A 27,880-nucleotide genomic window follows, 5' to 3' on the forward strand; every position below is an offset into this window, starting at 1 on the left:
TGGGTGCCTCCCGTCCTGGAGGCGGGAACCAGGGCACTCAGCAGACGGCGCCCAGAGCCTACTTCAGAGTAAGTTCTAGAAACCGAATGGTTTTGACCCGCTTTCTTGTCTTCTCGCCACTTGGGACTTACCATTCCGGTTCAGTCATCTGCAGTCATTAGCGGGTGACAAGGGGTCTGTCCCCTCCACTAGCACTGCGGACATTGATAAGGTAAAACAGCTGGTTTTTCTTCTTCTCACGCAGGTGTGCCAAACTCCAGGTAAAATAAAGATCACAACCCCAGTCAGACGACCAGCTACTATATGAATTAGAAGGGGGGTGGGGGGGATTAAAGCCTTTGGGCACCTTTTAAACGACCTCTCACACTCTCGTACCTCGGAAGGGAGGCGCGCCTCGGGAAACACGGAGGGCGGGAGAGTTTAAATCCCCGAGTCCCCGCCTCCTGTGTGCCGCATGCGCACAGCTCCCCGAGCCGGCCCCTCCGAGGGCCTTCTGCGCTTGCGCGGGAACACGGACGTGGATCCACGCGGTTTGAAAGTGAGTGGTGCTGAAGGAATGGCGGCGTCCGGAGTTGCTGCGGGTGGTGGCCATTGGTTTTCGGCTTTGGCGCTCGGGGTCACCTTCCTCAAATGCCTTCTCATTCCTACCTAGTAAGGACCTGCACGGCCAGGGGCTGGGCGGGAAGGCCCCGCGGTGGGTCGGCGCGGGAGTGAAGCCAGTGGTAATCCTGGGGATGCCAGGGAAGGAGAGCGTCAGGCCCTGCGCTCAGCACTCCGCCTTTGGCGGGAGCCCCGCCGTGCGGGTGCAGAACTGCTGTAACCGCTGCGGCTGGCTAGGGCTCCCGAGTCATCTTAGAGTCTGTGGGCTCCTGGGTCCTCCTCCTGATTGGCGGGTTTAAGATCACCCGCCGACACCGTTCCGCCAGGGTCGGCCTCTGCCTCTGGCACCAGCCACTCAGTGCTCTCAAGCGCCCACATGCAGTGGAGGGCAAAACAGTTCCAGATCTTCCCCTCCGTGGAGTTGATGGCAGCAAATAGACCAAAGAGGGAAGCTTCAGAGTGTGAAGGAGATAGTGACTACGTGGCAGAGCCTTGACTCCTCTTGTAGGAGGTGATGTTTTAAGAGTTAAAATCCAGAGAATGAAAAACTAAGCAATGTAAAAAAAAATCAGTTCAAGAATAATGAAAGTAAAGTGCAAAAGTCCCGTGATGGAAAGAACTCGGAGCATTCTAATTGTAGAATGTACTCACTGTGGGTGAAGAGCAATGAAGGAGGAAAAGTGACACAGGTTAATATAAGCAGTGGCAAGATGACACTGGACTATTAAGATCATATTTAAGGGCTGAAAATGTGGCTCAGTGGTAGAGCGCTTGCCTTGCATGCATGAGGCCCTGGGTTCGATTCCTCAGCACCACATAAGCAGAAAAAGCCAGAAGTGGTGCTGTGGCTCAAGTGGTAGAGCACTAGCCTTGAGCTGAAGAGCTGAGGGACAGTGCCAGGCCCAGAGTTCAGACCCCACGACCAAAAGAGAAAAAAAAAAAAAAAAAAAAGGATCATGTTTAGGACAGTTGTGTGAAAAACGGCTGCAAGGCTACAACTGAAAGTATGGAAACCAGGTACCAAGTGGTAGTGTTTACAATATTGATATTGATGTTAATATCAATAACAGTTTTTGCCTTTCATGCTTTCTGACTCTTTGGTCTCCCCCATATCCTTTTTAATCTAGAGGACAGTAGACAAGAGTTTATTTTCCTTGCAGAATTTAAAGAGCTCAAGACTTGGATATGTGGTCTGAAAACCGGGAAACTGGTTAAAAGTCAAGTTTCATTTATTTGCTTGTTTCAGTGCTAGGGAATTAGACTGTTTACACATGCTAGACGGCACTCTACCACTAAACTGTATCCCCAACCCAAGTCACTGTACTTGCAGTCCCATAATGTTGGCCATCATATCTGTTCCCCTTCTTTTCTGAAGCAATGAAGTAGAAGATTCTCTAGATCCAGAGGTACAAGGTACGTGGAAGGAGCAAATGAGGCAGAAAATGGAAATTAATTGGAAATTTGTACAGAGTGGCTCATTCCCCTTGCCTTCTTTACCATGTTTCTTCAGCTTAGTTGCAAAAGCAGAAAATCAGAGGTTTCTTTTCTAGGGAAACTAAAACAACCCCACAGAAAAGACTAGTGAAACTCAATTATGTACCTGGTTATCACAAAGTGAAGTTTCCAGAGGAAACTAAAAGCACTGAAGGAAATTGATACAGTGCAACTAGGAAAATATTCCTAAACTTCTTCAAATATTCTAAATGTTCTCCTAGAAAAAGACACATCCAGAACACAGAAATATAAAACAAAGTATTACATAGTTGACAGTGAAACCAAGAAGTAAATAACACTGTCCAAAGTAGAATAAGTTACAAGATCTTAAATTAGAAGAATGTCAGCATCTTTCTGATACAGGGAGGGAAATAAAGGAATGAGACTGAGATTCTTAGGAGAAAGTTGTCACCATGGAAATGTGTCAAATGTACCGGGAAGTGTTGTGTAACCTGTTGACAAGATTGAGCCCATCCTGTGTCCAATAGGAGAGGAGCCACAGTATAGACAAATATTACTCTAAAGAGAGAAGATACTTGGATGGAGGGATAGAGAGAGAGGGAGAGAGAGAAAGAAAGAAAGAAGAAAGAAAAGAAAGAAAAATTTGGACACATGGAAAGCAGAGCAGAAGCCTTTTTCTTCCTTTGCTTACCACGGAAGACCTTTTCTCAGATCTCAGACTCCTGAGTATGTAGGATTATAATTGGTTGTCAGCTAGAGAACATCACTTCTAAGTAATAGCCTGAGGACTTTATGCTTTTAGTTAGCTCTTCAGAGAGCCAGATAGCTCTGCAGCCCTATCTTTTTTTTCTTTTTTTTTTTTGGGGGGGGGGGAGGAGGGGGTCTGGTTGTGGAGCCATAACTCTGGGCCTGGGCACCGTCCCTCAGCTCTTCAGCTCAAGGCTAGCGCTCTACCACTTGAGACACAGTGCCACTTCCAGCTTTTTTTTTTCTTTTTGCTTATGTGGTGCCTGAGGAATCGAACCCAGGGCCTCATGCATGCAAGGCAAGCGCTCTACCACTGAGCCACCTTCCTAGCCCCCTCTGTAGCCCTTTTAACTGACTTAAACAACTTCAAGAGGAACTTTGACCTTCCAACCTCCAGATAAGCGAGCAGCTTCAGGATTTTCTAATGCATGTTTGTGTCTTCATAGGATAGTGAGCTGTGATTGTTATGGGGATGTCAGTCTTTCTGACTAAATTAATCTCCATTTTATTTTTCTCATTGTGTAGCCATTCCACAGATTTTGAAGTACACCGAAACTGGCTTGCTATCACTCACAGTTTGCCAATATCCCAGTGGTATTATGAGGTAAGTTAAATTTTTTTTTATTTTTATTTTATTTAAATTTGGGGGGAGGGGCTGGGAAGGTGGCTCAGTGATAGAGTGCTTGCCCTGCACGCATGAGGCCCTGGGTTCAATTGTTCAGCACCACATAAGCAGAAAAAGCCAGAAGTGGCGCTGTGGCTCAAGTGGTAGAGTGCTAGCCTTGAGCTGAAGAGCTGAGGGACAGTGCCCAGGCCCAGAGTTCAGGCCCATGACCGACAAAACAAAACAAAACTTTTTTTGGTACTAAGGTTTGTACCTTGTGCTTGCTAAGCAGGTGCTTCATCACTTGAACTGTGCCCCTTAGCCCTTTTTTGCTTTAGGCTTTTTTTTTTAATGGTCCTGGGGTTTGAACTCAGAACCTGGGCACTGTTCCTTAGCCTCTTTGTGCTCAAGATTAGCACTTGAGCCACAGCACCACTTCTGGCTTTTTTGAGTAGTTTATTGGAGATAAGAGTCTCACAGGGACTTTTCTGCCCAGGCTGGCTTTGAAGTGTGACCCTCAGATCTCAGCCTCCTTAGTAGGATTACAGGCATGAGTCACTTGTGACCAGCTTTTAGTTATTTTTTAGGTAAGGTTTTGCTTTGAATTTTTGTTTTTGTTTTTTAGCCTCACACCCACCTTGTTTCTTTAGGCCAACTGGAATTATGATCCTCCTATATAAGCTTTCCTCATAGCTGGGATGACAAGGGCAAACCACCAACTCCAGTTTCTATTGGTTGAGATTGAGGTCTAGCTAAATTTTTGCTTGATCTGGCCTTCCAGATTGATGCTTTCCTAGTAGCTAGGATTATAGGTATGAACCACTGAGTTTAGCTCCACTCCCAAATTATAAAAATATGTGTCAAAATTCAGGAAATCATCTAGATTTCTGAAAACTAAATGGCACTTGTTTTTTTGTTTTTGTCAATCATGGGCTTTGAACTTTGGGCTGGGTGCTGTCCCTGAGCTGTTCAGCTCAAGACGAGCATTCTACTACTTAAGCCACAGTGCCACTTCTGATTTTCTGGTGGTTAATTGGAGATAAGAATCTCATGGACTTTTCCTGCCCAAACTGGCTTTGAACTGTGATCCTCAGATCTCAGCCTCCTGAGTAGCTGGGATTACAGGTGTGAACCACTGGCACCTGGCTAAAAATGGCACTTTAAGGGTAGAGTGCTCTCTGACATTTAAAATTGTAACTAGAAACTGCAAATGTTAATGAAATCTAAATTGACAATTAAATGTATTAAAATTACATAAACAGTAATTTTGAAACTTTTTATTTTTCATAACCCTAACAGGAAATCATACATCCATTTGTATTATAAAGGCTCTGCTCCATTAATGAACCACTAAAATGGAAATTTCATATTTTTAAATCAGTATTGATGTTTTTTATCCTAAATTTATCAATGAATTTGATAGTGTGTGTGTGTGTGTGTGTGTGTGTGTGTGTGTGTGTGTGTGTGTGTGTGTGTGTGTGTGTGTGTGTGATGGTCCTGAGCTCAAATTCAGGGCCTGGGTGCTATCCTTAAGCTTTTTTTTTTTTGCTGAAAACTAGCACTCTCATCACTTGAGCCACAGCTCCACTTCCAGCTTTTTTTTTTTTTTGGTGATTAATTGGTGATAAGAGTCTCGGGGACTTACCTTCCTGGGTGGCTTTGAAACATGATCCTCATATCTCAGCCTCCTGAGTAAGCTAGGATTACAGGTGTGAGCCAGCAGCACCTGATTTAGTATCTTTTTTTTTTTTTTTAAATGGTGGTATAGGGGCTTGAACCCAGGATCTCACACTTGATTGGTTGGTACATTATCATTGAACCTCATATCCATCTGGCTTTCTGCTTATTATTTTGGAGGTGAAGTCTAGGAAATTTTTTTGCCTGGCCTTAAACAATTATCCTCCAGATCTCAGTGTCTTGAGTAGTTAGGATTGCAAGCATGAGCCATAGTTATCACTGTCTTTTTTATAAACATATGTCAACTGTATAAAAGAAGAACTAGGCACTGGTGACTCATGCCTATCATCCTATCTATTCAGAAGGCTAAGACTTGACAATCTCAGTTTGAAGGCAGCTGGGAAAGATTCTTATCTCCAGTTAACCAGCAAAAAGCTGTAATTGGAGGTGTGGCTCAAATGATAGAGTGGCAGCTATAAGCAACAAAGCCAAGCCAGAGGGCAAGGCCCTGCATTCAAGCCTCAGTACCATCACACAATTAATTAATTAAAGTAGTAATGTTAAAATGTTAATAATAAAAAATGTAATTTTTAACTTCTCTTTCCACAGTTCATTGTTCTGTTTTGTTGGCAATTTGGGGTTAGAGAAGGAATTTTTCAAAGTGTAGAACTTAGTAAGTCAATTCATAACCTCAGTGCTCTGACAAGGGCCTCTGGGTTTGCCTCATATGAGGCTTCTGTTACTTACACTGCAGGGAGAGTAAATTCATCCTCATAAACAGAAGATTGGGCTAAGAATATAGGTGAGTGTCAGAGCACTTGCTGAGAGTGTATAAAGCCCTGAGTTCTTTCCCCAGCATTGCAAAAAAGAAATAAATAAAATGAACAGAGAGCTAACAAGTATTTTGCCTAAGTCTTTTTCACCTCTCTTTATTTTTTTAATCACTGAGAGACCCTGTGATTAAACCTCTAGTATACCTGTAGAGGAAGATTTTTTTACTCTAGAGTAAAAACTGCAAAGTAGGCACATTATACTGGTGTCAGTTTTTGTAGGTTCAAGGCCTGTCTTTAATTTTTCAGGCATTCCACAGTGAGAGAAGTGTGTGTATGTGTGTATGTGTGTGTGAAGACAAGGTCTTGCAACATAGTCCAGGCTGCTCTCAAACTCCAGCTTCCCAAGCAGGAGACCAGCCTTCCGCCTCAACTTCTCAAGTGTGTGGCTTATATGCATGTACCATACCCATAGTGTTCTGGACTTTTTTACATAGGACATTAAAGACCAGATAATGAAATTTTTTTTATATGACGAATTGTTTATTCTCAATTTTAATACACTTTATTTTTTGAATTTATTGTCCAATTTGATTTCATTCAATGCTAAAGAAAATATAATTCCAAAAGAAAGGAAATAGGGATAGATGTTCAGAATCAGGAGAGTAAATGAGAGCTTTAGCCTCAAGAACAGACCTTCCATATTTTGAGAGCTTTGCTATTTTTACCAGGACTAATAGATTAATCAGCAGATTGAGAATTTAACCTACAAGGAAAAATGCCTACTTCAATCTCCATATGCTATCAGTTTTTCAAATTAGCTTGCAATAACATTGATTTCATCCACTGAATGTTTCCTAACTATAAACATTTAAAGACTCTAGAAAAATGAAATTTTTTAATTGTTTATTTTGTTATTTATGATGTATTTTTCCTTTGATTTTTATCCAGTCAACTTCAGAGTGGACCTTGGATTATCCTCCCTTTTTTGCTTGGTTTGAGTATGTCCTGTCACATGTTGCCAAATATTTTGATGAAGAGATGCTTAATGTATATAATCTGAACTACTTCAACTCAAGGACCTTACTCTTCCAGAGATTTTCTGTCATCTTTACAGATGCACTCTTTGTGTATGCTGTTCACGAGTAAGTCCAGAAAGTATCTGTGGAGATATTTGTTTGTACGGAGGGGACTGAAGAAGCATAGTATCTAGTACTGACTTATTCCCAACTTAGAGGAACCAAATTCATATTATTGCAAATGCTACAATGAAAAACTGAGTTGTATCTTAAACCATGAATATTTACAGTGAGCAGTTCTGGCAGAGTCTTGTAGAACAAATAGGCATAAGGAGAAGTTTCAGATATCTTTGAAGAGATTGTGAATGTTCTATAAAGAAGTAGTTTTTCTCACCAGAATATCTCCACATGCTTTTCTTTCCCTCCTTGTGGAAAGCCCTTCAGGAGCTTCTGTGATCTGCCCTGTTGTTTGGGACCCACACATGCATGTAGTACATGCAAACTTGTACATGTGTCCATGGTGCTAACCACCAAAGTCTGTTCTTAATAGAACTTGGGAAATCTTGCCAAATGCTTTTTGTTGTTTCTGGATTCTTTATGAAGATTCTTTTTTTTTTTTAAGTTTGAACCTTTCTTTTATTTTTATTTTTTATTTTTGCTAGTCATGGGGCTTGCACTCAGGGCCTAGGCACTGTCCCTGAGCTTCTTTTTTTTTTTTTTTGTCAGTCCTGGGGCTTGAACTCTGCTTGGGGCTGTCCCTGCACTCTTCAGCTCAAGGCGAGCGAGCGCTCTACTGCTTGAGTCACAGCACCACTTCCAGTTTTCTGGTGGTTAACTGGAGATGAGTCTCATGAATTTTACTGCCTGGGCTGGCTTTGAACCGTGATCCTCAGATCTCAGCCTTCTGAGTAGCTAGGATTACAGGCGTGAGCTACTGGCACCCAGCTTTTTTTTTTTTCCCCCCAGTCCTGGGGCTTGAACTCTTAGGGCCTGGGTACTGTCCCTGAACTTTTACTCAAGGTTGGCTCTCTACCACTTGAGTCACAGCACCACTTCTGGCTTTTTCTGTTTATAAGGTACTGAGGAATGGAACCCAGGACTCTATGCATGCTAGACAAGCACTCTACCACTAAGCCACATTCCCATCCTCATGAAGATTCTTATTTTAACTGTGTTCCTTTTTTTAAATTTTTAATGGTTATTTTTCCTTTTATTTTATTAATTTTATTTATTTATTGTTTATGTGGTACCAAGGAATCAAACCCAGGGCCTCATGCATGCTAGCCAAGCACTCAACCACTAAGCCACATTCCCTGCCCTTAACTATGTTTGTATCATATTTATTTTTTTAGTTTTTTAAAATTATATTTTATTAGCATACATTAGGTATATAAAAGGGGTTTTATTGTGACATTTCCATCCATGCATACAATGTATTTCAATTAACTTAACACCTCTATTAGTCTCCCTTATCTCCCTTCCCTCTTAAAACAATTTCAACAGGTTTCATTGTTCTGTTCACATATGCATACAAACTACTTCAGCCATTATCATCCACATTCACTTGCTCCTGCTAATACCATTTTATGTTTTGCATCTTGTGCTTATAACTTAACTTTAAGCAGCTAAAAACACAGGTGTCATTTGGGTACACCTCGTACCTGTAATTTCAGCTATTCAGAAGGCTAAGATCTGAGGGTCGAAATTTGAAGCCAGCAAAGACAGAGAAATCCCTGTGAGACTTACCTCCAATTAACTGCCCAAAAACTGGAAGTGGAGCTGTGGCTCAAAGTGATAGAGCACTGGTTTTGAGCAGAAGAGCCAAGGGACAGTCCCCAGGCCCTGAGTTCAAGCCCCACAACTACCAAAAGGAAACAAATAAAATACATGTCTTGTACATTGACTTCCAGATAATGTTTTTAGTTAATATTGGCTTCTGTTTGATCATAGTACTTAAGGTCATGGGTGTGATTTTTGACAGTAGTGACTGTTCCTTCAGTGGCCCTTGTCATAAATATATCATTTCTATTTGTGAGGCCCTCTGGACTCTTGTCCAAGTCAGGAAATAGTCCCTTGGGAATATTTTAACCCTGCTTGTTCTTATTGAGTAACTTGTGTTTAACTGCACAACTTTCAATGTTTATGACCTTGCCATAGTTGGAAAAGAAAGTGCTTTGTAGTATAGTCCTTTCAAATAAAAATGTTTTTGGGTTCAGACTCTCCAGTAGACAGACAGACAGGCAGGAATGTATTTTCATCAGCAAAGTAGAGGAAGCAGTTAAATGAAACGGTTAAAGTCTGGGTACTGGCTCCCCAAACTAGACGATGTGTTCAGATTTGTTTTTACTTATTTATCTATAGTTACTATATTTACTTTTTGTACAGTACTAAAAATTGAACCCAGAGTTTTGAGCTTGCTAGTCAAGTACTCCACAACCTGAGCCCTACCCCTGGTCCATTTGCTTTTAGTAAGCTTTTCAGATGGAGTATCATGCTTTTGCTTGGGCTGGCCTCGGACTGTTCCACCTACCAAGTAACTGAGTTACAGGAATGTGCCACCCAGCTAGATTATTAATTTGTTTAGTTTTCTTAATTATTCTGTAAAGTTATTCATTTTTTAGAAAACTGAATGTGGCTGGGAAGGTGGCTCAGTGGTAGAGCGCTTGCCTTGCATGCATGAGGCCCTAGGTTTGATTCCTCAGCACCACATAAGCAAAAAGAAAAAAGCCGGAAGTGGCGCTGTGGCTCAAGTGGTAGAGTGCTACCCTTGAGCCAAAGAGCTGAGGGACAGCACCCAGGCCCAGAGTTCAGGCCCCACGACCAGACCCCAAAAAAAAAAAGAAAAGAAAAGAAAACTGAAGTTTCCTGAGACCACCTTTTCTAGTCCCCCTTTAATTGCTTTTATTATTCATACTATAAGAGTCTCATAGCCAGGCGCTGGTGGCTCACGCCTATAATCTTAGCTACTCAGGAGGCTGAGATCTGAGGAATGCGGTTCAAAGCCAGCTCTGCCAGGAAAATCTATGAGACGCTTATCTCCAATAAACCACAAGGAAACCAGAAGTGGTGCTGTGGCTCAAATGGTAGGTACTAGTCTTGAGCTGAAGAGCTGAGGGACAGCACCCAGGCCCAGAGTTCAAGCCCCATGACTGACCAAAAGAAGTCTCACAAATTTCCTGCCTGGGCTGGCTTTGAACCATAATCCTCAGATCTCAGCCCTCCTAACTAGCTAGGATTACAGGTGTGAGCCACTAACACCTGGCTTTCCATGAACTCTTATCATCAATAAATTACCAAAAAGCCAGAAATGGAGCTGTGGCTCAAGTGGTAGAGCACTACCCTTGAGCAAAAAAAAGCAACTAAGATAGCACTCAGGCCCTGAATTCAAGCCCCAAGATAGGCACACGTATACACACACACAAAAGACTGATACTTGCTCTTTTATAATCATCACCACTAACATTTTGGTGCATTCTACACTAGAGTATTTTGAAACATACTTAGTATAAAATAAAAATGGGATTATTTTCTCCTTTCACCTACTGCTGTCACTGTCTCAGCAGTAACATACTTTTTTATATGGCTTGTTCTTAATTTGGCCAATATGCTCTCTAGTTCAGATACTAAACGCCTTGGTCCTCATTTTTCACTACCCTTCTTTTTTTGTGGGGGAGAGGACTGGAATTGAACACAAGGCCTTGGTAAGCATGCACTCTACTATGACCTATACCCCTGCTCCTGCATTTGGGGTGGGGGTGGGGGAGGTCATAGGGCTTTAACTCAGGGTCTCCGTGTTGTCCCTGAGCTTATGAGCCACCAGGGCCTGGCTGCATTTTTACTCTTAAGAACTGAAATAATGTGTATCTTCTTGATTTTTTAAAAATCTTTATTTTTGATTTTTTTTCTTAATTTTTTTTGTTTTATTAAATATACTCTGAGATCATCTCTTAGCTTCCAGTTTTTCAAGCAACAAAATAGCATAGACAGTTGGTCAAGAATGGCTCCCAAAATGGACCATAGTGTACTCCACAGAAAGCACTGTTGTATTCTAGTGAAGATGAAGTTGTGTCTGTTTATTTTCTGATGTGTCAACATAGGTGCTGTAAATGCATTAATGGAAAAAGAGCAAGTAAAGAACTTACGGAGAAGCCGAAGTTTATTCTGTCAGTGTTACTGCTATGGAACTTCGGGTTGTTAATTGTGGACCGTATCCTTGATAGTGTACTAGTCCCCTACTTATTCTGCTGTACTTTAATAATTAACTTTTTATAGTGATGATTATCAAATGTAAGTTGCTTTAGAAAATAGGCTACTGGGCTCCTATCACCTTGCTTTCTGCACAGGTTTACTGGACTCTGGTTGTTAGGATATTTTGTTCCTGGAAAGTTAATGGTAACATGTAAGAATCAGTTAAATTTTCTGTACTATATGTGTGCATATTGCAATCTGTTGCTTGTCTTTAGATTTATCTAACAAATGTTATAACACATTGTTCTAAATACCTTTCATAGGAAAGACATAGTGAACTTATGGGAACATTCAGGACTTCATGTTTTGCCACTATCTCAGCTTACCACATATTAATGAAGTTCTTAAACACAAAGGGTCTGAATGTAATTAAAATCCTAATGAAAGAAGCCTAATATTTTTCAGTCTCCATAAAAGTAACTAGTGTGGAGGAAAACACCCAGGTTTTGTTTCAGTTTGATCTGACTGTAGTCTTAGTTATATTGTCATACAGTTTAGTAAATTAACGTCTCTGAGCCTTATTTTATTTATCTGTAGAAAGTATGATTCTAACAACCTCACAGATATTGTGATGCTTAATAATGACATCATGTAGCCAGGTACTGGTGGCTCAGGCCTGAAATCTTAGCTACTTAGGATGCTAAGATCTGAGGATTGTGGTTCATAGCTAGCCCATTCAGGAAAAATCTAGAAGTGGAGCTGTGGGTCAAGGGGTAGAGTGCTAGCCTTAAGCAATGGAAGCTCTGGGACAGCCTCCAGGCCCTGAGTTCAAGCCACAGGAAACCCCCCCCCCAAAAAAATAAATTATCTGTGCTTCAAACAATAGAACAGCCAGTTGTAATAGTATATGGTTGTAATCCCAGTACTTGGGAGGCTAAAACAAGAGGATAGTGAGTTTGAGGCTAGCCTAAATTGCATAGAGAAATCATGTTTCAAAAAACAAAAGAACAAATGGGAATCCTGCTCACTGACTTTCAGTGGCTGTGGGGTCCCTTCCCTCTTCATCCCTAATTCTAAAAAAACCAAAACTTCTTGGCTTTTAGCTGCCTGGGCCCTTAAGGTATGGAAACATTTTTTGCTTTTCTTCTTAAACATAAATTCTAATTCTAGGGTTTGACTCTTTATAGAAAATGTTTATGGGAAGCCAAATTAATAGTAATATTTTTGTCTAATTTTAGCATATTAAGAAGGCATTTACATTTTCTATACTTAACTGACATAGTTCTTTTAGAATTTTTTATCCTCTTGTTTTTCCTTGACATTCCCCCAGATATCCATTTCCAGTACAATGGGTTTTTATTTGGATTAATGCTACTCTCCATTGCACGGTTGTTCCAGGTAAATACAAAGCACCTAATTCGATTTGAACCCTTTGATGTTTAACTTGTAAAGGCAACATTGCAGTGGGTGATGGATTACTTATTTGACCCACCGTTTAGTCTCTTAAGTTTTATAGACACAGGGTATTCTCAAAAATTCTGTCTTTTGACAAGTTTTCTTCCTTTTACACATGAGAAAAATTATATTTGAAGAACTTAATAGAGTGTGGCAGGCCTGAATTAAGCTTGAGTTTTGTGTTTGGTGGGGGCCATTTCTGTAGGTAGAAATTTCTGGCAATTTTTATAGCATAGTACGTCTGCTGGTGCTTTGCCATCAAATGCTGGTAGAAAAATAGAATGGGAAATAGAAAATAAGGAATCAGAAAAAGTTGGGTTAAAATCTTGACTAACACTGAGTCACTCAGTCAAGGGCTGCACACATGTATTTGCTGAGTTGGAGTAATTGCATGGAATGTCTTACTGAATAAACCTTATAAACAGTCTATGAAATTGTCTTAATAATTGCCATCCTTTTATAGAGGAGAAAATAAAAATTTTAGGTATCTGGGCCACTCCTCCTTAATCTGAATCAGAATCTCCTGGATTGGGGTTTAGGAATTTCCCAAGGGATTTTAATATCTCATGCAACAAGTTTGGAAGTCTTTGACCAAAGACAAGTCATTGGGAATGATTGTATATCATACATGAAATTTACTCCTGTATTCTTCTTTTTTGTAATGCAAAACCTATCATAGATACTTTGGGAAGATCAAGTTTAATAATCTGTTTTAAAGTTCTTTATTAGCTATAGGGGCTCAAAGTATGGCTCAGTGGTAGAGGACTTGCCTAGCATGCCTGACACCATGGATTCAGTACCCCACACTGTAAACAAATAAATGAAAGTTTTTTTTGTTGACTATAAATGTCTTGATAAACTTCTCTTAGCCACAAAAAGCCACATAGTAGCCAAGTGTGATGGTGCATTTCTGTAATTCCAATAAGAAATAGGAGACTCATGAGGCAGGAGGATTATAAATTTAAGACTATATATAGTGAAATCTTGTTTCAAAAAAGAACACTGTGGAAAAAGTCACTTTGAACATAGAACATAATTGGTGTGTACCATGAATGATTATTGGATGGTTCTCAAATAAGCAAATAAATAAAATTCAGGCTTTTTTAGTTTACTCTAGGGGGTTTTGTTTGCAGTTCTAGGATTTAAACTTGGGGCCTCAGCTTGCTAGGCAAGCACTCTACCAATTGTACAACACCCCAGCCCTTCTTTGCTTTAGTTTTTTTTTTAATAAGTTTTTTATTGTGAAAATACTGTACAGAGGGGTTACAATTACATGAGCTGAGCAAGGTGATGAGTACATTTCTTATCAAGCATTGTTGCCTCCTCCTTTGTTTTTCCCCTACCATCCCTTCCCTCCCAACTCTACAACTACACTCCCCCTCCCCCCAACTCCCGGTTCCTATTTAAACTATTTGTTTTTTCCCTTCCCTGCTTTAGTTATTTTTCAGATAGGTTCTTGTATTTTTTATAGGATTCAGACCCTGATCCTCCTGCCTAAGCTTCCCATACATGGCTAGGAATGCCACAATCAATTTACTTATCAAACAAGGTTTCACTAACTGTTTATGTGCCAATGCTGGGACTTGAACTCTAGGGGCCTGGGCACTGTTCCTGAGCTTTTTCGTTCAAGGCTAGCATTCAACCACTTTGAGCCACAGTGTCACTTCCAGTTTTCTGGTAGTTAATTGGAGATAAAGAGTCTCACTGACTTTCCTGGCTTTGAATCTCAATCCTCCTATCTCAGCCTCCTGAGTAGCTAGAATTAGAGGCATGAGCCACTGGTGCCCTGCTTGACTCCCACCCCCCTGCTTGGTGGTGGTTTAATGGGAGATAATGAGTCTTACAGACTTTCCTGCCTGGACTGGCTTCAAACTGCTGGCAATGTGGCTCGAGTGGTAGAGTGCCTGCCTAGATAGCTGAAGGCCTTGAGTACCCCAGGTCTACCTTTTTTTTAAAAAAAAAAAAAAGGGAGGGGGTTGTATTTAGCATAACATCATGTAGAGACTCTGGGTGTGGGTGTGGGTGTGGTATGTATGTTGGTCCTAGGGCTTGAACTTAGGCTGAGTGTTATCCCTGAGCTTTTGTGCTCAAAGTTAGTGCTCTACCGTGTGTGTGTGTGTGTGTGTGTGTGTGTGTGTGTGTGTGTGTGTGTGTGTGTGTGTGTGTGTGTGTGTGTGTGTGTGTGTGTGTGTGTGTGTGTGTGTGTGTGTGTGTGTGTGTGTGTGTGTGTGTGTGTGTGTGTGTGTGTGTGTGTGTTGGTCCTAGGGCTTGAACGTGGGCTGGGTACTGTCCCTGAGCTTTTGTACTCAAGGCTAGTGTTCTACCACTTGAGACACAGCTCCATTTCTGGCTTTTTGGTAATTAGTTGAAGATAAGAGTCTTACACACTTTTTTGCCTGTGCTGTCTTTGAACCACTATACTCATCTCAACCTGAGTAGTATTTCAGGCATGAACCACCAGCTTTCCAGCCCTGTTTGAAAACAAGGTATGGGAGTAACTTAACTGCTCTGGCTGTTTCTAGTAGATCCTGTGTCTCAGCATTAGTGTTTTTGTTTTGTTTTCTGCTGTTAGTAACGGAGCTTGAATTCAAGGTCTCAAGCTCTTACTTGGCTTTTTTACTCAAGGCTTGAGCCACACCTTCACTTCTGGCCTTTTTACTGGTTAATTGAAGCCAGCTCAGGTTGTCAAACTGTGATCTCAGCCTACTGAGTAGCTATAATTATAGGCATGAGCCACTAGTGCCTGGTTCAGCATCAGTTTTCATACTTAAGAATCACTTGTCGAAATAGTGAATGTGTAAGTCAACTAGACATAAGGTCAAACTGCCTTCATTATAGAAAATTTAAGGCGCTGGGAAGGTGGCTCAGTGGTAGAGTGCTTGCCTTGCATGCATGAGGCCTTGCGTTCAATTCCTCAGCACCACATAAAGCAGAAAAAGCCGGAAGTGGCTCTGTGGCTCAAGTGGTAGAACGCTAGCCTTGAGCTGAAGAGCTGAGGGACAGTGCTCAGGCCCTAAGTTCAGGCTCCACAACCGAAGAAAAAAGAAAAGAAAATTTAAATCATATAGAAGGGAAGAGTAGTACAGTGATCTACATGTAGGAGGAATATTTTTATATATAACGTTAGCGTATTTCATTTGTGTTTTAGAATATATCTTCTAAAAAAAATAGATTCTACTTCAGGTGTGGTGTTTCATGCCTATAGTCCTGTCACTAGGAAGGCTGAGACAAGAGGGGTTTTTGTTTTGTTTTTTTGGTTTTTTGGGTTGGTCGAGGGGCTTGAACTCCACTTGGGTGCTGTCCCTGCACTCTTCAGCTCAAGGCTAGTGCTCTACCACTTGAGCCACAGCACCACTTCTGGTTTTCTAGTGGTTTATTGGAGATAAGAGTCTCACAGACTTTCCTGCCCAGGCTGGCTTTGAACCATGATCCTCAGATCTCAGCTTCCTGAGTAGCTAGGATTACAGGCGTGAGCCACCAGCACCCAGCTGACAAGAGGAGTTTTTGAGCCCAGAAATTCTAGGCCAGCCTGGACAACATAACAAGACCTCAACTTTAAAAAAAAAAAACTTTTCTTTTTTCTTCTTTCTTTTTGCTTGCTCTTTGATTTTGAGATAGAATCTTATTGCATGGTTTAAGCTGTCCTCAAACTTGAAATTCTCCTCCCTCAGCCTTCTAAGTCGTTTTCTACTTTCTATTCATTGTTTTTTAGAATAACTTTAGCTTTATGGGAATGTTGCAAAAGTAGTTCAGAGTTGGAGTTCTTGAATCCCTTATTCATTTTCCCCTAAGGGTACCATATTACATAACTGGGCATTCAAGATTAAGAAACCACCCTGGTTTATGTTCATTTTGCCATCTTTTTAACTAATGTTCTTTTTCTGTTTCAGAGTCCAATTCAGAATACTTCATAATTGCATTTCATTTACTTTGAATTTTAAAGTACTGTTCCCCTTCTCACTGTCCTAGAAAAGGCATATGGAAGGAGCATTTCTCATTGCCACCCTTCTCCACTTCAAGCACATCTACCTCTATGTAGCACCGGCCTATGGTGTATATCTGCTGCGATCTTACTGTTTCATTTCAAGCAAACCAGGCGAGTGTCAGTGATGATAGAAAAATCTTTTTTTTCCCTTCATTCACTGTATTGACTTAGTGGCTTATTAATAGAGTATTATGAAGCACAGCATGTACCTCTCAGTTTTAGACCCTGTAAACCCTCTACCATCCTGACTTCTCTGCTCTTTCCATATGGTCTAGTGTACAGCTGGGTGGAATGGCATATAATCCCATCTTTCAAGGGGCTAGAGCAGAAAGATCTTGAATTTGAGGCCAGTCTGGGCTGTATATAAGCCACTATCAAAAAATGAGGAAGATCAGTATCCTGTTGGGGGTATCTTGTAGTTACTATTGGGGGACACTTGTCCATGCGCTTGATAATGACAGTGTTCCCTTTCTGCAGATGGCTCTGTCCAGTGGAACAGTTTCAGTTTTGTCCGTGTTTTTTCCCTGGGACTGATTGTCTTCCTAGTGTCTGCTCTTTCATTGGGTCCTTTCCTAGCTTTGGTAAGTTTATTATTATTAGTAGTAGTAGTAGTAGTTATTAGTAGTAGTAGTAGTAGTAGTAGTAGTATTGGTTTATATTGTAGGGGGAGGGGTTATTGTTACATCTCTACACATGTTTATATTATTCTAATCAATTTCATCCCCTCCCCTTAAACATATCATCCCCAACAAGTTTCTTTATTCCATTTTCATGGTTGCAAATAATTTAGTTTGACAATATTCAACCTCTTTTATCCTCCCCACAAGCATAATACCGTCTAGCCTTTTTCTTTCTTTCTTCTTAATTTTTTTAAAAACAAAGCAATATACCATGTACTGGTGGCTCATGCCTGTAAATCCTAACTTCTCAGAAGGCTGAGATCTGAGGATCGCAGTTCAAAGCCAGCCTGGGCAGGAAACTGTGTGAGACTTCTATATCCAATTTAACCCCCAGAAAGCTGGAAGTGGCACTGTGGCTCAAAGTGGTAGAGTGCTAGCCTTGAGCAAAAGAGCTCAGGGATAGCACCCAGGCCCCGAGTTCAAGCCTCACAGCTGACATAAAATAAAGTAATACATGTTTTTGTTTTGTTTAGAAAAAACAACGAAGCCAAGAATGTACGAAATAAGTAAAAACTAGTCCTTTCTTACTTCATGTACCTCTTATGACCTCTCAAAGGTAGTGTTCCCTCAGACATTTTTGTGCATATTCACCTTTGTATAGGTTAACTGAAATGTTACTCACAAAATTGATCTTCATTATTTGTGGATTGCATATTTCAAAATTCACTTACTTTCTAAAATTTATTTTTAACTTCCCCCCCCCAAAAAAAATCAGTATTTTGCAGTCTTTACTGGTCAGCAAGTATTTTCAAGTGCCTATAATAGATGTTCACATTTTTTCCTTTCCCACCCTGAAATGGGTTTTAATCCTACTGAAACAGAAGAACCTTCATGTTCTCTGCCCTGCTCTCCCTTCACTCCAGGAGACCCAGATCAGGTGCATTTTGTAATCTCCTTTGCATCTGAAAGACCTTCATTGTATTTACTCCAGAACAGCATGGACTGAGATTCAGAGTATTTCTATGCGTCTTGTCCCAGTGGTCAGTTCACAAAAGTGGTTTCTGAACTGCACAGCATCAGACAACCACTTGCCCAAAGGAACAAAGACTTCCTAATGTGGGCCACATTGTGCTCTAGCCAGTTCTATTTTTGAGCTTGGAAGTGTTTGATGACTATTTAATCAGTTTCATTTCTCTTTTCAACAGAACCAGCTGCCTCAATTGTTTTCCCGACTCTTTCCTTTCAAGAGAGGCCTCTGCCATGCATACTGGGCTCCAAACTTCTGGGCTCTTTACAATGCTTTGGACAAAGTGCTGTCCATCATCGGTATGGTAGCAGGTCTTCTCCTAGCCTGTGAATGCTGAAAGGACTGGTCACTGGGAGAAATGGACAGCCTGCTGTGTTTTGAATGTGGCAGAACTGTTTGTTCTGTAGTCTTGAACATCAGTTATCAGGAACAACAAGGCAGCAGTTTTTGGAGCTGAGGCTTTAAAGCAGTAAACAGACTGCATTCTTCATAAAAGCTCCTTGTGGCAATGAGATGTGGGTCTCTGAGGGGAAAAAAAAAACTAAATATTTAAACACTTTTTAAAGGTAACTTTTGCCTAAAGGAAAACATTACTCAGCAGAATTTAACCCACATTTAAGCTTAAATATATGAAGAAGCAAGGAAAGAATGTGTAATTTGTGACTGTGAGTTTCAAATCAATAAAGTGATATCCCTGCATTTATGCATGAGAGGAACAGAAATAAAATGCCTGAGCTAGGCTTTTTAAGTCTGGCTTTTTAAGTTAAATACAGGCCTTAATCTGGCTCTGCTAACAATAATTCACAATGAAATAGTTTAGTCTGTCATTGTTTTATTTATTTTGGGTTTTTTTTTGGTGGTACTATAATTTGAACTTGTGGCCTCATGCTTGCTCTTTGAGCCCCAGCCTCAGCCTCTCATTTGTGAATCCAGCTGAGCATTGTGGGAAAATGCAGGACCAGGAGCCATGGTTAGCAAAGTTTTCTGTAGTGTATCACATATATAGTATTTTTGTTTTGTTTTGTCCTTTAAAAAATGTGAAAAACTGGTATGATGACCCATGTGTATAGGCCCAACTACTTGAGTAGCTGAAGCAGGAGGATCACTTGAGCCCAAGAATTCAAGAGTAGCCTAGGCAATATAGTGAGCCCTGCTTTAAATAATAAAAAAAAAAAAGTAAAAATGTAAAAGTCATTTATATACCTTCACTGCTATGGAAAAATGGCTCTGAAGGCTGGATTTAGCCCTTAGCCTATAGATTTGTTGACTTCTAATCTAGATTTTGCAAGACTTGGTGTAAATTGTTGCTGTGCACCTTACCAAGTCATTACATTCCTGTAGTCTTACTTTACTTATTACTGTGGGGAGTCTACTGCTGAAACTGTTCCCACACAGTGTGATATAAGGAACAAAAGCAAAAAAAAAAAAAAAAAATGGTGGATTGTCAGTACCAGAGACTTTGGAGCTAGACATACTCAAGTTTAGTCCTACCACCTATTAGTCATGTGGCTTTCAACAAATTTGCCCATCTGTCTGCCTTAAGGAGCTAAAAGTAATGTCTACTCTCGGCACATGGCAAGTAGCTCCTGTATGGTAACTGCTATTAACTGTCATGTACTTACTGGAACTTGTAATTTGGTAGCAACATTGTCACTCACTGTGAGTCCAGCCTTAATATACAAGGCGCTCTTGAAAAGTAATTTCGAACAATGTATTTCAAAAAAGCTTTGAACAGCCAGCTTGAGCCAGATTGAGATCCAGGGCTGAAACTGCTATGAAAAACTGCTATGCCTCCCCTGGAGTACCTACTTACAAAGCACAAGCAACTGTGTTTCAAAGAAATAGTTGTTAGCTTTAAAAGAAAATCAAAAGCTGAAGGGAAAGGGAAAGGAGTAAATAAGTAGAAAATACTTTGATAGTCTTCATCTTTCCTACACTGCACTGACTTTGAATGGCATTAGTCACAATTGCATAGGTGCTTAGGCTGAGACTATTCCTGTTGCTCTGGAGCTTTTTGGGATAGAGCTAGACTTAGATCATTTGATAAGAATTTATAGAGTTCCCATGTCTGGAGATAGAAATGAATTCATCATTTGTCTCTAAGACACATGAAAGGAAATGAGTACATAAAAACAGTGTGCAGTGAACACTAAAATACAGAGCTCACAAGAAACTCAGCTTTCTCGGTGAGTAAAGAAGGAGTTATTTTGGCAAAATGAGGTCATTTTAAGCAAAGCCTCAGAAAGAGACATAGTGTTAAGTTATGTGTTGGGGATACAGTTAGTTTCATTATGGCCAGGCCACACTTAACACTGTAGAATTGAGGCTGAAGAGGTAAGAAGGGACTAGATCATGGAAGACTTGATAAGCCAAACCCTGTAGGCTGCACAGATTCTCCATTCTAGTCATAACTTACAACTGATTATAATTGTAAAAGCCACATTCTGGAAGAGGTAGGATAGTACAGATGAGTTCATAAAAGCTTGGTTTGAACAGCAATAAGATTTACTCATTTATTTTTCTCAAGGAATTGACTAACAAAATGTGAAGTTCCATTAACAAAAATAAAGCAAAATAAAATGTCTACTTTCTGTGTAGGTTTGGAATTGAATCTTCTCAACCCCAATAAGATCCCCAAGGCCTCAATGACTAGTGGCTTGGTTCAGCAGTTTCAGCACACGGTCCTGCCCTCAGTCACACCCTTGGCAACCCTCATCTGCACCCTGATTGCCATGCTGGTAAGACCTCAGCAGTGGTACTCATTTCTCCAGTGTGTTTCTCTGCTTTGCTTACTGCCTGGCTGATTGAATTTCACCTTTCAGGCTTTTCCAACTGCAGGATAAATTCCATGGCTGAAATCCTACAGACTGAAATATTGCCTAGCAATTCTTTTTTTGCGGGGGGGGAGGGGAGAGGGGTCCGGTCCATGGAGCCTGAACTCTGGGCCTGGGCGCTGTCCCTCAGCTCTTCAGCTCAAGGATAGCGCTCTACCACTTGAGCCACAGCGCCACCTCCAGCTTTTTTCTTTTTGCTAATATAGTGCTGAGGAATCGAACCCAGGGCCTCAGGCATGTAAGGCACATGCTCTACCACTGAGCCACCTTCCCAGCCCTGCCTAGCAATTCTTAAAGGAACTTTGAACACAGTAAAGAATTATCATAAAGCCTCTCTGTCAGAGATTCTTGCCACTGGTTATGAGACCATCTGTCTAGTCTGGCATGGGGAGGCCAGGGAGGAGGAGGTATAGACCACATGGTTGAGAAAAAGGAAATCTTTATGGCAGGAATATCTACACTTTGTTTTGTTTGTCAGCCTTGGCAAAATGATCAGAATACATCTGGCTGGTGCATGGATATTATGTCTTAATGAACTAAGAGTTGGCTGTGGCTCTATGCACATCAGTCTACTGTGGGTCGGATGTGTTACAACTTTCATTCACAGTGCATGGATAGAATTTTAATAAGAGTCATTGTAAAGCTCAGCCCTGTTGATAGTTGATGCAGTTTTAATTTTTGTTTCCAAATGATTGAACCTACTAGCAAAGATATCTGACTTCTTAATTATGTGGCAGAACTGGTATGTAGGTAACTAAGCTCATATTTTAACCAAGGCAGATGTGTTTTTTTGTTTTTGTTTTTCTCAAAATCTCAAACCATAAGCTTATACAAAAGGTAATAGTTTTACTGTAAATCACACTCAAGCTCATAGAACCAGATACTTATTTATTAATAGTGTAAAATCTAATTTACTAGTCCATAAATGTGTGAACTTGGGTAGTTTGACTTAAGAGGTTCAGTAAATATCAATTAATAATATAGCTGACTAATAATAAATCTGTCATAAATGGTTATATTGTATATCCCAGAACTTATCATTTCAACTTATTTAATAACTAGGATTAATTGTAGTAAGTTAGATTCATGCTTCTAAATACCTGCTTTTCCCTTTAAAAGTTAGTTAACTTTCAATGGACTGTGCACAAAGGGATAAATTACCCAGTTCAATGAAGCATTGTCTAGAATCTCCTGTTTTTCAGAGATGATGCAAACTGTACTTTCCTAAATACTTTCTTATAAAGCCAACTTGAAACTATACTGAAATTTTATCTTTGCCTATTGTTTCTAGCCCTCTATTTTCTGTCTTTGGTTTAAACCCCAAGGGCCCAGAGGCTTCCTTCGATGCCTAATTCTCTGTGCCTTGAGCTCCTTCATGTTTGGGTGGCATGTCCATGAAAAAGCGATTCTCCTTGCAATTCTCCCAATGAGGTAAGCTAATAACTTGGCAATCAGCATTGCTGACCAATTTCACTGTTTTCCAACTGCTCTGCTTCTCTCTTATTTTGTTCAGTGGGATTAGATAGGCAAAGGCAAAGGACAGATTTCCAATAGGACAGCACAGGAATGTTTAACTTAGGCCCATGAAGGTTCGTAGGGGAGAGGAATGTCTATCCAGAGAACCATATAAAGGCCACAAAATCATTTGGTACATGACAAGGTAGATACATTATACTTCTTGTGGGTTGCCTACAGCCATCTGCATATATTGAATTTTGTGTGGCTTTTGAATGATGTTATAAATATCCAAATGGCTGTTGGGGGGGAAAAAAGGTTCTCCTTCCTGTAAAGTGTGTAAAAATGCATGTGTTTTTTGTATTAGATTAGCATGATAGGTCTGCATAGTGAGTGCAGCATCATTTGGAAAGCATGAACTTTGGCATTACTACATCTGTGAAAATAAAGTTCCATGGTTTCTTATTAATTGTCAGTCAAGTAAGGTCTGACTCCATTCTGGAATAATTCTGTAACATTTATACTGCACCATAGATTTTCCAGAACTGTTTTGTTTTTGTCTTCTTTTGAGCCTCAACAATCTTTTTTTTTTTTTTTAAATTTTATTTTATTTTATTTGAAAACATACCTCAACAATCTTTAAGGTACTTAGCATACATTTGTATCATTCTTATCTTAGCATCAGCAGGTACTCTGACTTGGAGAGTTCATGACTGATCCAAAGTAACACTGTTAAGCCAGATATGGCAACATACGCCTATGTGTAGACCCCTGTGTAATAGATGCCATCTGGGGCTGTTGCTTAGTGGAAGAACACTTGCCTTGCATGAGGCCTTGGATTCCAGTCTAGAATCACAGAAAAAATAAAGCATGCACTTTCTATGCCTAGCAAAAACACTCCCAAGCTTGGCATAGCAGTATACACCTGTAATCTCAGCACTAGAGAGTTAGAGTCAGAAAGATAGAGATGGTAGATAACCTGGGCTACACAGCAATACAACTAGCAAATAGCACTCAGAGCTTAGCCTGGTCTTTTGATGCTAAATCTTGTGGTGTTTTCACTCTGCTATTCTAGGGTGGGGAAGAGAGGGAAAAGGCATTGTAAATGCAGTGCTCATAATTGGAACTCAGTAGATAGATGGTAATGGAATCAGCCTTTTTTCTGGAAGTTTGTCTCAAAGCTTAAGGAATCACTTAATCTCTAAAAAAACATTAAGCAAAATTTTCAGGTCAGTCCCTGTTTCTCTGGGTTTATTTAGCAACATGGAATTTCCAAATAAAAGGAGAGCAGAAGTTTTAATATCTGTGTGTGTGTGAGAGAGAGAGAGAGAGAGAGAGAGAGAGTGTGTCATGGGGCTTGAACTCTGGGTCTGGGTGCTGTCCCTCAGTTCTTCAGCTCAATGCAGCTCTCTACCACTTGAGCCACAGCACCACTTCTGGTTTTCTGTTAGTTATTGGAGATAAGAGTCTCAGGGACTTTCCTTGCCCAAGCTGGCTTTGAACCGTGATCCTCATATCTCAGCCTCCTGAATAGCTAGGATTATACGCATGAGCTATCAGTGCCTGGCAGTTTTTAATATCTTTAGTCAGAACATCATACAGGTGCAGGGCTTTGTGTACAAGACAAACTACAGGTTTGGGAATGAATTTGAGTCCTGTTTCCCTGACTGCTCCCTCCAGGCACCTCCCAGCCCCACAACATCCCTTTTTTTTTGGAGAAGGCAATTAGTCAGGAAAGTGAGCCGCACTGTTTGTATTCCTAGATTCAACATGGTACAATATTATCAATTGCTTACCAAATGGATATTTTTTTTTAATTTTATTTTATTTGTGAACATACTGTACAGAGGGGTTACAATTACATGGGCAAGATAATGCATACATTTCTTACCACGCATTGCAGCCTCCTCCTTTGTTTACCCTTCACCTCCCTTCCCAGCCTCCCCCCTCCCCCGCACCCAATCCTTCCCCCCCTCTCCCCCCCACCGACATTGTAAAGCTCCTTTTTGACATGACAACCAAATGGATATTTTCAATTGAACTGGACTTGTAGCAGAATCAATATTTATTTTATGCATAAGCCAGTTCTAAGAGTAACAATAGATGCTGTATTCAAGCTTTTTGCAAGTGTAGTTTAAGTTGCTTTAAGAAATTATCATAATCCAGGCACTGGTGGCTCATGCCTGTAATCGTAGCTACTCAGGAGGCTGAGATCTGAGGATCGCAGTTCAAAGCCAGCCCAGGCAAGGGAAGTCCATGAGACTCTTCTCTCCAATTAACCACCAGAAAACCCAAAGTGGCTGTGTGACTCAAGTGGTAGGGCTCTAGCCTTGAGCTAAAGAGTGCAGGGACAGTGCACAAGCCCAGAGTACAAGCTCCAAGTTCAAGCCTCATGACTGACAAAAAAAAAAAAAAAGAAATTATCATAAAAAAATTTTATTTTTAGCCTCTTATCCGTGGAAAAAGCAGGAGATGCTTCAATTTTTTTGATTCTGACCACAACAGGACATTACTCTCTCTTCCCTCTGCTCTTCACTGCACCAGGTAAGCAGCTTCTTTTGACTTTTGACTAGCATTCCCTTTTCACCCAGGGCTACACATTAGGACTCTCTGACTTAACCAATCAACACTATAATCTCTCAAAAGGAGAAAGCTCATGTGTTCTCTCATTTTTGCCCCTAATTTTAAGTATACTTAGATGTCACAAAAAAAAGTGTGGTCAAGTTCATTAATTTGACATATTACTGTGTCCGTGTGCTTATATTGCCTTAATTATTAGAGACCTTTTATCTGTCAACTAAGCTATCATCTGTATTTTCTTTTGACAGAGCTTCCCATTAAAATCTTACTCATGGTACTGTTCACCATTTACAGTGTTTATTCACTGAAGACACTATTCAGGTAATTAAAAAAGTAAATTTAAAGTTATATTTACTCTTGTAAAATACTCCGTTAAGAGTTAGATAAGCCTGCCGGGCGCTGGTGGCTCACGCCTGTAATCCTAGCTACTCAGGAGGCTGAGATCTGAGGATCGCGGTTCAAAGCCAGCCCGGGCAGGAGAGACCTTGAGACTCCTATCTCCAATAAACCACCAGAAAACCGGAAGTGGCGCTGTAGCTCAAGTGGTAGAGCGCTCGCCTTGAGCTGAAGTGCTGAGGGACAGCGCCCAGGCCCAGAGTTCAAGCCCCACGACCGACAAAAAAAAAAAGTTAGATAAGCCTTTGAAGTTTTGTTTCACATTATAACAATAGTATAACATTACCATTTTTTTAAAATTGCTAAATGCAGCAGTAATACTCATTAGACACTATGTTGAAAATGAACTGTACAACTTGTGGGTCAGGATGGGAGAGAAAAACTCATAGAGTTAGGGAAGGGGTGACATTGTCCAAAGTAAATGTACTCTTCACCTGATTTATATAACTGTAATCTCCCTGTACATCTCCTTTTAGTAACAATAAAAAAATTAAATAAAAATAATGATTTAAATTTTTTTGTTAAATTTGCTAAGTGGAAGGATAAATTACCCATATAATACATTTATCAGGACAGCATTGATTGTATCTTTAGTTTGGGGGAGTATTCGAGAAAGACCCCTTTGAAAGCCAGGTGTAGGTGACACATAGATACTTTAGGAAGCACAGACAGGAAGATGGAGAGTTTAAGACCATCATAGACTACATAGTGAGAACCTGTCTCAAAAAAAATAAAATATAATATGAAAATTAAAACCGGAATGTGAAATATGCATTATAGGTAAAATTACAAAATACAGAAAAAATGGAAAAAACTAAAATTATTAAAAATTATTACAGAATTATGAGAATAAGTTTTTGCTTTTCTAACTAATATTAGGACTATATTTTTTTTCTTTTTTCTTTTACTGGGGCTTGAACTCTTGGTTACCTTTTTCGCTCAATGATGCCACAACTCCACTTTTGGCTTTTTGCTGGTAAACTGGAGATAAGAGTCTCATGGGGCTGGGGGCTGGTAACTCCCCCCTATAATTCTAGCTACTCAGGAGGTTGTGATCTGAGGATCATGGTTTGAAACAAAAAACTTCATGACAGAAAATTCCATGAGACTTTTAATTCCTACTCAAGAAGCTGAGATTGGATGATTATAGTTTAAAGTCAGCCAGGGCAGGAAAGTCTGAAACTCCATCTCTAAAATATCCAGCAAAAAGCCAGGCTGGAGGCATTGCTAAAGTTGTAGAACCACCCAAGCAAGCACAAAGCTCTGTGTTTAAACTTTAGTATTGGCCAAAGAAAGGTTAAACTATTGGGGCTGAGAATATGGCTTAGTGGTACAGTGCTGGCCTAACATGCATGAAGCCCTGGGTTCGATTCCTCCGTACCACATAATAGAAAAGGCCAGAAGTGGCACTGTGTCTCAAGTGGTAGAGTGCTAGCCTTGAGCAAAAGAAGCTCAGGGTCAGTGCCCAGGCCCTAAGTTCAGGTCTGGCAAAAAAAAAAAAAAGGTTAAACTATTATTGATGCATGCTTACAAAAATATATTAAAAATAAAATATAAAGTAGTAAATTTTGTCTTATTTATACTTTAGCAAATTTAAAAATGACTTTGAATCCTCAATTATGTACGTATGGTCTTAGCTACTATGCTAGCTAGCACCCAGTCCCTTTCTCTATTCCATATGCAGGGCTAATTTTGTGTGAGTAGATTCAGCTAAGTGATACCATATGTAGATGACTGGGAAAATTTGGATTGCCAAGGTACTATAATAGATCATTAGTATTTTTGCTACTTGTGAGGTTTGTTCAGTCTTCTGACTCCAGCCTTGGCTGCAGTTCACATCACAATGTGGCAATGGGAAGCTTTAGCTGGGGAGTGTTTACTAAACCAAAATGGCTTATCTAAAACCAGCCCTTTTCTCTTTTCCTTCAGAAAAGAAAAAGCTCTCTTAAACTGGACTGAAACTTTGTACCTCCTTGGCCTAGTGCCGCTGGAAGTCTGTTGTGAATTCCTGTTCCCTTTTACCTCTTGGAAGCTGAGGTATCCTTTTATCCCTTTGTTACTGACCTCAGGATACTGTGCAGTGGGCATCACATACGCATGGTTTAGGCTGTACTGCTCAGTGTTGATTGGCCCTTTCATCGGCAAGACAAAGAAGCACTAAATAAAGGAACTGCTTGGATGTACGCCAAGCAATTACTTCATGGGAAATTAATCAGAACCTGAAGAAAGTTGCCAGTGGCATGAGCCATTCATTTCAGTAGATCTGTTCAGAGGACCATTTTTCCACATTTGGCCTTGCCCAGCCTAGCAACCTGATTGTTGCCATGGTGAGAAGCCATTTGCCCTCTACATGCACTGGAACACATCTGAAAAAACTTCAACCTTTCCTTGTGAAAGTTCTCTGAGATCATTCAGACTGTCGAGCTCACTGAAGGCAAATGGAATCTGATTAGCAGGATATAAAGCTT

At 40.4% G+C, this 27,880-nt stretch overlaps 1 protein-coding gene across 2 annotated transcripts; it reads left to right on the forward strand.

Moving 5' to 3' along the window:
* Positions 1 to 519: 519 nt before the first annotated feature.
* On the forward strand, positions 520 to 27,826 carry Alg8 (ALG8 alpha-1,3-glucosyltransferase). Of its 2 annotated transcripts, XM_042689766.1 has the most exons (13): positions 520 to 651; positions 3,328 to 3,406; positions 6,805 to 6,998; positions 10,970 to 11,079; positions 12,391 to 12,458; positions 16,485 to 16,611; positions 16,978 to 17,081; positions 18,326 to 18,446; positions 20,746 to 20,885; positions 22,273 to 22,412; positions 24,883 to 24,980; positions 25,265 to 25,337; positions 27,342 to 27,826. In XM_042689766.1, exons 1-13 carry the CDS (start codon positions 557 to 559, stop codon positions 27,571 to 27,573), a joined length of 1,581 nt encoding a protein of 526 aa, XP_042545700.1. In that variant the 5' UTR covers positions 520 to 556; the 3' UTR covers positions 27,574 to 27,826. The 2 variants fall into 2 exon arrangements, with proteins under 2 accessions (XP_042545700.1, XP_042545704.1); XM_042689770.1 differs by lacking the exons at positions 16,485 to 16,611; positions 16,978 to 17,081.
* The last annotated feature ends 54 nt before the right edge of the window (positions 27,827 to 27,880 follow it).

This window comes from Dipodomys spectabilis, unplaced genomic scaffold, assembly GCF_019054845.1.
Source record: "Dipodomys spectabilis isolate Male_0828 unplaced genomic scaffold, ASM1905484v1 ptg000003l, whole genome shotgun sequence".
Lineage (NCBI taxonomy): Eukaryota > Metazoa > Chordata > Mammalia > Rodentia > Heteromyidae > Dipodomys > Dipodomys spectabilis.

Coding starts and splice junctions, on each gene's coding strand:
- Alg8 (XM_042689766.1), top strand. CDS start 557: ATGGCGGCGTCCGGAGTTGCTGCGGGTGGTGGCCATTGGTTTTCGGCT. Junction 18,447..20,745: donor CAAAGTGCTGTCCATCATCG/GTATGGTAGCAG, acceptor CTTTCTGTGTAG/GTTTGGAATTGAATCTTCTC. Junction 25,338..27,341: donor TCACTGAAGACACTATTCAG/GTAATTAAAAAA, acceptor CTTTTCCTTCAG/AAAAGAAAAAGCTCTCTTAA.